General features: G+C 53.9%; 1 protein-coding gene across 1 annotated transcript; it reads left to right on the top strand.

Annotated features, from left to right (window-relative positions):
• The first annotated feature begins 1079 nt into the window (after nucleotides 1–1079).
• LOC131086782 (fatty-acid amide hydrolase 1-like) lies at nucleotides 1080–9749 on the top strand. The gene is made up of 15 exons (XM_058029990.1): nucleotides 1080–1272; nucleotides 2451–2564; nucleotides 3216–3359; nucleotides 3682–3815; nucleotides 4840–5046; nucleotides 5427–5467; nucleotides 5976–6100; nucleotides 6608–6733; nucleotides 6952–7049; nucleotides 7406–7505; nucleotides 7781–7821; nucleotides 8201–8240; nucleotides 8779–8887; nucleotides 9172–9317; nucleotides 9408–9749. The coding sequence occupies exons 1-15, from the start codon at nucleotides 1108–1110 to the stop codon at nucleotides 9534–9536; spliced, it is 1719 nt and encodes a 572-aa protein (XP_057885973.1). The 5' UTR covers nucleotides 1080–1107; the 3' UTR covers nucleotides 9537–9749.

The following is a 9749-nucleotide window of genomic DNA, read 5'->3' as shown; positions in this document are numbered from 1 at the left end:
AGGGAAAAAAAACTGCTGGGAAAACTGCTGGTCTTGCATGTGATTTCCTTGACGCAGACATCAGGCAGCTGCTTATTCTCAGAGCAAGAAGATGTGGAGTTCATGAGGACTGAGTATTTTTGAGGCTTCAAAACCCTTCAGCAGAGTCCCAGGACATGGAGTATGTCCAGCACACCCCAGGACACTGTGGCTGCACAGCACAGCAGCTCCCTCCAAGGGTGCCAGGCTCTGTCATGGGTGGCTCAGGTGCTTCCAGAGGAGCCCTGAAGACTGAAAGAAATAAATCCAGTGGCCTGAGCAATAATGCCAGGGAAATCGAGCCTAGGTGCATCTAGCTCCATCACATCTTCTACCTCTGCACCTGCCCAGGGGTGGCTTGGGAACAGCTCATCCTGCTGGGAAGTGAGAAAATATCCCAGACTCTTCCCAACAGGTTTTTCACAATCCTACGAGCAGTATCTAAACTGGATAGCTTGAAATATTTTCCGACAGACTTTTGTAAGTCGTGGAGGGTTTTTTTTTTTAAGGACAGACCCCTTGCGGGGCTGGTGATGAAGAAATTCTTTTGGAGTTTCACTCAGTACAGAATGCAAGGCCGCAGAGAGCAGGGATGCCAGACAGCGCTGCTGGAAGCCACAGCGAGCAGAGGCACACCCGTGCTCTGCCAGCGACAGCCTGCCATATTTATCGCTCCTATTTTCCCACACAGCCGCTGGGCTCCAGGAAATGCAGGAGACTCGGCTACCTTTGGGTGCTGCAAGCCAAGACTGTTCCCAGAGGGGCTGAAAAATTACGGCGAGATCAAAGCCTCCCTTAGGCGCACGGAAATAAAACCCATAAACCTTATCAGGCAGAGACCACCCAGCGCAGGGAGGAGCGAGCTGTCATCCCGCAGCTTTTCCTGCCGCCGAACCTCCCCCTCGCCGCCCGCCCGGCAGCCAGCCGGTTAAATCGCTGTCCAGCTCCCGATCCCGCTCGGGTTTTGGCTCGCTCTCCCCGCGGGCGGGTGCCCTTGGCCGGCCGGGCGGGGCGGAGCGGGCTGCGGCCGCTCGGCTGCCGCTGCCCCGGTGCCGCCGCCGGTGCTGCCGGTGCTGCCGGTACCGAGCCATGCGGGTGCCGCTGCCCGCGCTGCTGGGCGGCTCGGCGCTGCTGCTGCTGCTGCTGCGATGGCGGCGGCGCCGGGCGCTCTGGAGGAAGGTGGCGGAGGCGCAGGAGCGGCAGGAGCTCAGCCTGGTGCGGATGGAGGCGGCGGCGCGGCGCTTTCGGGAGCAGGTGAGCGCCGGGCCCTGCTCCATCCCCCGAGGGCTCCGCACCTGGGCCCCTTCCCCATCGCCTGCCCCGGTTCCTCACCTGGGACCCTGCCCCGTGTGTTCCTCACCTGGGCCCCTTCCCCATCCCCTGCCCCGTGGGTTCCTCACCTGAGCCCCTTCCCCATCCCCTGCCCCGTGTGTTCCTCACCTGGGTCCCCTCCCCATCTCCTGCCCCGTGGGTTCCGCCCCTGGGTCCCCTCCCCATCCCCTGCCCCGTGCAGCCCTCCCTGGCTCCCTGCGAGGGGCAGCTGCTCGCCCGCCTGGCAGGTGCTCTGCGGGCTCCTTGTATGGACCCACGGGGATTTAGTGTTGTTATTATTTTCGCTTTTAAGTCAGTGTGTGTGGGCAGCCCTCAGCATGGCGGCGATGGGGAGCGGGAGATAACCCGTTATCCCGATAGCAGTCACGGGCAGCGAGGAGGGGGAAATCCCTGTCGGGAAGCTCCCCGTGGCCGTGGCGGGAGGCTCGGGGGCAGCAGGAAGAGGCGACAGGCGATGTGTGTGTTATCAGCTGAGGCCAAAGTGCAGCTGCGGGGTAGGGCAGGGATGGATGCAGCCCCGCGGTCCCGGCCTCGGGCTGGGGCAAAGTCGCTCAGGTTCAGAGTCCAGCTCGGACACGAGAGGTTTGGTACATTTTCCACGATGGTGAAAAAAACCTCTGCTGACCCAGAAATTACCAGCCCAGGGCCCCCCTGGTTTTTGCAATTCCATGTGTAAATATCTTTTAGTGCCAGGAGAACTGGCTCCGGCTCTGGTTTCATTCCTTGATGGAACCATTTGTTAAACCATGACACCAGCTCCCACTGTAATTCAGCATTGCACTAAGCTGTTCCCCCAGGCCTGGCCATGACCTGTCTGAACAAGGCTGTGTGAATGGCTTTATTTTAGTTAGTAGGTGGTTGGTGTGACTGGTCTGAACAGGAAGAAGGGCTGAGAAAGCCAGGGCTAATATTGGCCCTGAGGGTTTCACACCGTGCTCACAGGTGTCAGGTAGGGCAGGATGTGGTCTTGAGGCAGTTACCACCTTCAGTGACTAAATGGCAGATATTTTTTGGGTGAGTTACAGAGGGCACCAAGGAGAAAGGAGGAGCTCATCAGCTGCAGTAGAAGTGTGACATTGCCTGTTCCACCTTTCCCATAGAACCCTTCTGTGAAGGTGGCCTCCATCCTCTCTCTGCCCCTGCCAGAGCTCTCCAGGAAGCTCCGAGATGGCTCCCTGCCCCTGGACCACGTCTTCTATGCCTACGTGGGCAAGGTGAGGAGCAAGGGCAGCACCTCACCCACGGTGGGGCTGGCTTCTTTTGGGAGGAGCACAACTCAAAGTTCAAACCTGGCTCAAGTGCTGCTGTCACTGCTCACTGGTTAGTGGTAGGCCCTTCTGTGGCTTTCTGTGAGTGGTTAGAGAGCTGGGCACCTGGCTGCCATAGCTCACAGCTTGGTTTGGAGGAAAAAGGAGCAACAAGCAGAGCCCACACCTTCCCTAGGGCAGGTATACCTGTAGGGAAGTGACAGAGTGCTGCTGTTGTCTCTCCTCCATCTCCAAATGGATTGTTAAACCTCAAAAAGTCAGTTTTCATGCTCAGTCTCTACTTTTGCCCTAATGTTCTGTTCACCTCCTGGGTTCCCTCTTAGGAACTATCATTTATGCCATCCCAGAAGCTCAAACAAGAGGACAATCTGTGGTATTCACCTGAGCTGACTGCCTCCCTTTAGCACACACAGACTGGTACTATGGCCCCACTGTGTCCATCTTGGAGTTTGGCTTGAAAAGCAGCAGCAAGGGCTTCCCTGACACCAGCTGTGCAGATGGGGAAGAGGAAAAAGCAGGTGTCCTTTGCAGAACAGAGCTCATTGTGCAGCACTGTGGGCTGTGACTCACCTGTGGGCTTGTCCTGCTCTCCCCAAGGCCCTCCAAATTGCCATAGAAACCAACTGCGTCACGGAGTTTCTGCAGGAGAGCGAGACCCAGCTCCGCAGAGCCAAGCTGATGGACAAGCAGGGTCTGCTCTATGGGGTGCCCGTCAGCATCAAGGACTCCATCAACTGCCAGGTACCCCCAGCACAACTCCACACGTATCCCGAAATCCCTGGGGGTTGAAGTTTGGGGAGGGGGCAGCTTTGACCTCAGCACCTGGCTAGACTTTGTCATAGCTGGTGTGGGATGGGCTGCCTGGACTGGGGAGGGGCTGTGCTGCCTGTCTCCCATGTGAGCCAACAGAGTGTGGTCAGGTTTGCCATCAGCACACCTTGAAACGTGTGTGTGATGGGTGAGTTGCTGGAGGTGCAGAATGCACTCAAACGTGTAGATAAAATACGGGGGCAAGGAGAATTGCAGTCCTCCAACTGGAAACCTTATTGTCTTCTGTTCCCAGGGTCATGACTCCACATTGGGGTTCATAAAAAACCTCAATAAACCCGCAGCAGAGGACAGCGTGGTGGTGCAGGTGCTCAAGAGACAGGGGGCCATTCCATTTGTCAAAACCAATGTTCCCCAGTCCCTCATCAGGTAGGTGGGTGCTCCATTCCCTCAGCATAGCAGCAGCGCTCTCTTCCTCCTCTCAGGGGAGGGTTTCTATCTGGTCTCATTCTCATTTCCCACTTCTTTTTATATAACAACACCTGGTCTCCATTCTTTGTGTCTATAAATTTCACTTTAAAAAGTAAACACATTTATGCTGAGGATAAAATTATCTCTGGTTCCACTAGAGAAAAAAAAATATTATCTGTAGTTCCACATGGAATCAAGAAGCAGAGGAGGAGAGGAGAGGAGAGAAACTGTTTTTATCTTTTTTTAAATTAACCTCTCAGAGATGTCCCTATGAACTCTAAAATGCAAACACATATTCATGGAAGGGGAAGCTAGTTAAGCTAGTGGCCTTCAATTATTCTGTCCCCAAACTTCCTGCTCTATCTGGCAAGACCACCCTTGGTGTCACAGACATGTGGTGTGCTCAGGTGTGCTCTGGTGGACAGCCACCCTTCCAGTGTCCCTGTGTCCTGCCAAGTGACTCTGGCAAAGCTCCTCTGTGGGCGACCATTGCCCAAGCCTTATGAAATGCCTTCATCAAGGTGATGTGGTAATGGCTGGCCACAGTTCAAAAAAGCCACACAAAGAGGTTGCCCCAGGGATTATCAGACTTTGCACCACTTTCTGGGGAAGTCTAGTGTCAAATATCTCTGCAGTTGGCATTTGGCCTGTGCTCAAGCAGGGGCTCAGCTTTGGGTGACCTGTGGCACTTGGCTACCTGAGCAGGAAGACTTTCCAGGAGGGTTGCTGTATTTGTGCTGCCAGAGGTTCTCTCTGCAATAGGTTTAATGTCAGTGAAATAAGCTGTCAGTGAATTCAGTTCCTGGGACCACCAGGAAAAGGCTCATGGTCTCTACAACCACAGTAAACCATGTCAGTGTAACAGCTGGTGAATTACCTGATTGCCTTCTCAAAGTCTTTGAGTGGTGACTGGACTCCACAGCAGCAGATACCTGAATTCCTCATTTGCAATATGTCTCTCTCTCTTTCTCTCTCTCTTCAGCTATGACTGCAAGAATTTAATCTTTGGTCAGACCCGCAACCCTTTGATGTTCACCAGAACCCCTGGAGGCTCCTCTGGTGGGGAAGGAGCACTTGTAGGAGGTGGTGGGTCCATCTTGGGCATTGGCACAGATGTAGGAGGGAGCCTGCGTTTTCCCGCTGCCTTCTGTGGGGTCTGTGCAATCAAACCCACAGGGAAGAGACTCAGGTACTGTGAGAAATGCAGTGATGTCTCTGGGTGACACCCACTCTACCAACCACTGTGCTGGGACGCTCCTGCTCCTGTGGGCAAGGGAAACTTGGGAAGAACTGGGAAGAGCTCGTTTATCCCTCCTGCCTGGGCAGTATCTGAGGCCTCTGTGGAGGGAAGCACTGAGTCCCCCAGAATGGAGGTGGGGGAGCCTCTTCATCTGCATGCTGAGGGGATGGTTCCTCCTGGCTGACAAGGCCTCAACCACTCTCTCTTGGCCCTTCCTTCAGCCAAACTTCACATCCACAGTTTTAATTAATACTTGCTTCTGGTTAAGGCCCTTCTCTTCAATGAAAACCACTCAGCTGCTGTATTTTGTGTGTCTCTTTTCTTTACAGCAAAAGAGGAGTAATGGCTGGAGTCGCTGGGCAGAAGGCAGGTAGGCATTGATGTCTGTCCCCCAGCAGCAGGGCAGGGGTGAGAAAGACCCTCAGCTGGTTTTGGGGCACTTTCTCCATCACCTTTAGAGAGAAGCAGGTTGCCTTTCAGGGATTTATTTATTTTTTTTACATGATCTGAGAGGAGCTGTTTGTGTAGCATAAACCACAAAACAACCTGTTACCCACAGGGTGTGGTCTTGTCTGTCACTGCTTCGTGAGGGTGGGATTAGCAGCCAAAGGGAGTGTGTGATTGACAAATCTTTTTGTTTATTCTTTTAAGAAATGAAATGGAGATGTCAGGGTGCACATTAATGGATAGCAGCTCAGTCCATAATTAATGATGGACCTGTGGTGGGAAGACACTCATGGGCGTCCCCTGACCAATTCTTAAAAAGGAACTATTGTCAACACTACATTAAGACAAAACAATGCCAAGAGGTCCTGGTTGTGCAGAACATGCCCTTGGAAGACCCTCAGCCATGAATGCTCTCTTGTGGTCTCTTCCAGTGGCTGCAGCAGTGGGACCACTGGCCAAAGATGTGGAGAGCCTGGCGCTGTGCCTGCGGGCGCTGCTGAGCGAGGACATGTTCAGCCTGGACAGCACAGTGCCACCCCTCCCCTTCAATGAAGAGGTGCAGAGCCTCCAGAGATCTCTGAGGAGAGCTGCCATGTTCAGCCATGGACAGCACAGTGCCACCCCTCCCCTTCCATGAAGAGGTGCAGAGCCTCCAGAGATCTCTGGGGAGAGCTGCCATGTTCAGCCATGGACAGCACAGTGCCACCCCTCCCCTTCCATGAAGAGGTGCAGAGCCTCCAGAGATCTCTGGGGAGAGCTGCCATGTTCAGCCATGGACAGCACAGTGCCACCCCTCCCCTTCCATGAAGAGGTGCAGAGCCTCCAGAGATCTCTGGGGAGAGCTGCCATGTTCAGCCATGGACAGCACAGTGCCACCCCTCCCCTTCCATGAAGAGGTGCAGAGCCTCCAAGGGGCCACAGATCTCTGGGGAGAGCTGCAGGCTGAAATACATGGGTGGGCACCTGGCAGAGCCAAGTGCTGCTTTCCAGACTCACCCCATGGCATGGCTGTGCTGCTGGCTGCCCTGGCACCCTTCCAGCCAGCATCTCCCTCTCCCTGCAGGTGTATTCCAGCACGAAACCCCTCCGCATAGGCTACTATGAGACGGATTTCTTCACCATGCCCAGCCCGGCCATGAGACGCGCCGTCCGCGAGACCAAGCAGCTCCTGGAGGAGGCTGGACACACGGTAGGGGATAGTGGATGTCCTCTGCTTGGACAGGGGGACAAGCCCATCCCGTGTCTCTTGACTCAGCAGTTGTTGCTCAAAGGGAAAACATTGTTTTCAGGGAAGGATGGAGGTTTTCCTGTGGGCTTGTCAGGAAATCCTCAGCCCGCTTCAAGCCCTCTGTAGTTTGTCCCTAGCAGTGCCTGTGCCACTGATACCCTCCTCCATTGTCCCTCCAGCTGGTGCCCTTTGAACTCACAAATGTGGAGTACGTGATGTTTAACTACTGTGTCAGGGGAATGTTCTCAGATGGAGGCAGCTCCTTCGCCAGGAAATTGTAAGTGTGGCCTGGAACGGTTTGGTGGGATTGGTGCCTGGCTATAAAAATCCTCCCTGGGTCTGGCTGGGCTCAGGATACAGGTGGCACATCTAGTGGATGTAGGCACTGGGGGAGGCTTAATATTAAGTGATTCAAGTGTACCTTGGTTCTCTTTGGGATTGTTACCAGCCTTGGAAGGAGGCTGGGAGCTGATATCCTGTAAATGCTGTGGGAATCAAATGTTGCCCAGCAAAATAGAGCAAACCTCTTTTTGTCACTTGGATATGCTGTTCAGAGGTGTTGGCCTGGGAAAAGCTGATCTGCTGTGATTGCTTCCTACCACTGCTCAGCTAAACCCTCCCTCTCCCTTTCAGCAAAGGGGAGATGGAGAGAGGCGGCTCAGGGCTGTTCTTCTGGCTGGCAAAGGCACCACACTGGCTGAAAACTCTCCTCTGCTGGATTTCCAAACCTTTCGTAAGGTCCATTTCTTTCTGGTGTAGACAGGGTTAAGCTGTATGTGAATAACTTGTCTCCCATTGCAGTAAGGCTTTCTCATGGAGAAGTCTCTGGGCATTGTTATCTGGCTGTGCTCAGACACACTCCAAACTGGAGTGATGCTATTTCTGTTCCTTTTCTCCCCACTTTGGGGAGAATCCAGCCTGAACACTGAGGAAACAGCTTCTGTTAGTGACTGAGCTGTCTCAGGACAGAGCAGGGATTAATTTTTTTTTTCATTTTCTCCTGTTCAGGTGCCTCGAGCTTCAAGTATCATAAGAAGTATGAAAGAAAAGTGAGTAAATCTGAGCCTGAGCAAATGTGTGAAGATTTGTTTTGCAGCAGTGTTTGCTACATTATTGATATTGCTGCACCTGTGTGTGTTTGAGAGAATGCAAGGCAGAAAATGCAAGGGTGGGAGCAAACAGAGCAATTTGTGTCAGCACCATAACCCTGCTGGGTTTGGAAAACTGTTTGGAAATTGAGGGTGGAATAAGAGCAGGGTCATAACCTTTTGCTTAGGAAAAGTATGAAGCCTGTGGGAATGAAATATGGTGTTGGCTTCAGCACTGGTCAATGCATCCATCATGCCAAGAGGGGTAGGGATGCCATAAGGCAGAAGGAAGGTGTGCACAGGGAAGGATGCCTTTCATTGGGTTTGTTTCCTTTTACAGCACAGTGGATGAAGTCTGGAGCCTTCATCAGGAAATCGAGGTAAAGTATTACAGTTTGGGGTTAAATAGTTTTTGTTTGATTTCTCCTTGGGGAGAGGCAGATTCAGCACTCACCAATGTTAGGTCTCTGGTCATGTAAGATGGGAACACATCACTCCTCAACAGACCTCACTTGGGTGTGCAAGTTCTCAGCATATTTAAACACGTAGACAAGTTCATGATGCCAAATCACACCTGAATTTCTGACACCTGCATATAAAAACATACATCATCAGACATGCCTTTATTTCTCTTCTGGTTTTCCAGAAACAAAAGCTCATGTCTCAAGTCACCACATGCCTGTGCACTCATTCTTTGCCCACCTCCAGTTTACCAGGAAGAGGGTGCTTTGTGAGCTGGGAGCAACATTGTCCAGGCAGCAAAGCATTGCTGGATTTTAGCAGGATCAGGCCTGACGTAGCCTGTTGGCTGCTGCCAGAGAAGAGCCAAGAGCCCAGCTGGATGCTAAGGAGAGCCTCAGCCAGCAGCTGTGGGACAGTACACCCACCCCACTGACCACCAGCACGTTTCCTCCTCAGGACTATTGCCACCAGTTCATTGCCCAGTGGAAGCAGCTGAATCTGGATGTGATGCTGTGTCCCATGCTGGGCCCGGCTCTCGGCATCGGCTACCCTGCCAAGCTCTCAGGTAGGGCACTGCCCTTTGCTGTGGTGCTGTGCCAGGGCCCATGGGCAGCCTTCCTGCTTCCCTCACATGCCCAGGGTGCTGGCCAGCAGCAGGAAGAGCTCAGCTCTTAGGACAGCCCATGGGGTGCACCTGGAGCAGCCCCCAGTGCAGTGGGAGCCAAAGGGCCGATCTCCATCCCTCAGCCCCTGAGCTCCCAGCACCCCATTAGCTGCAGTCCTGCATACACAGAGGGGTGAAGGCTCTCCCTGTGCAGGCTGGCACTGCAAACCCCCCCTCTCCCCCAGTGGCAGTCAGCTACACCATGCTCTACAATGCCTTGGACTTCCCCGCTGGCGTTGTCCCTGTCACGCTGGTGACGGACGAGGATGAGGAGCAGCTCAAGGGCTACAAGGGATACTACCAGGACTGGTGGGACCGGACCCTGGCAAAGGTGAGCAGTGCCAGGTTCTGCAAGGGCACCAGCTCCCCCATCTGTCCTTCCTCTGGACATCCCCAGCCTTTCCTTGTCTCTGTGCTCCAGGCTTTCCGTGGCAGCGTGGGGATGCCCGTGGCCGTGCAGTGCGTGGCCCTGCCCTGGCAGGAGGAGCTGTGCCTGCGCTTCATGAAGGAGGTGGAGACCCTCAGCCTGAAGAAGAACAGCTTCTCCTGAGCCCCAGGTGCTCAGGCAGAGCAGGATGCCAGCTAACAGCAGCGTGGGCCATCCTTTGTGTGACCCAGAGGACTCTCGTTCCCCTCAGGGAGGATGGATGCAGTGGTGGCTGGGCTGGCTGCTGGATTTGGGAGCAAGGGGAAATCAAGGCGAGCTCTGATGTGGTGGAGCTCTTCCAATCGTTGTCCTAACATAGTACTTTTTATTAACTGA

Source organism: Melospiza georgiana, chromosome 9, assembly GCF_028018845.1.
Source record: "Melospiza georgiana isolate bMelGeo1 chromosome 9, bMelGeo1.pri, whole genome shotgun sequence".
Classification (NCBI taxonomy): Eukaryota; Metazoa; Chordata; class Aves; order Passeriformes; family Passerellidae; genus Melospiza; species Melospiza georgiana.
Note: the sequence above shows the minus strand (reverse complement) of the source record. Positions and strands in the feature narration are given on the sequence as shown.

Coding starts and splice junctions, on each gene's coding strand:
- LOC131086782 (XM_058029990.1), top strand. CDS start 1,108: ATGCGGGTGCCGCTGCCCGCGCTGCTGGGCGGCTCGGCGCTGCTGCTG. Junction 7,506..7,780: donor GCTGGATTTCCAAACCTTTC/GTAAGGTCCATT, acceptor TCTCCTGTTCAG/GTGCCTCGAGCTTCAAGTAT. Junction 8,241..8,778: donor GCCTTCATCAGGAAATCGAG/GTAAAGTATTAC, acceptor TTTCCTCCTCAG/GACTATTGCCACCAGTTCAT.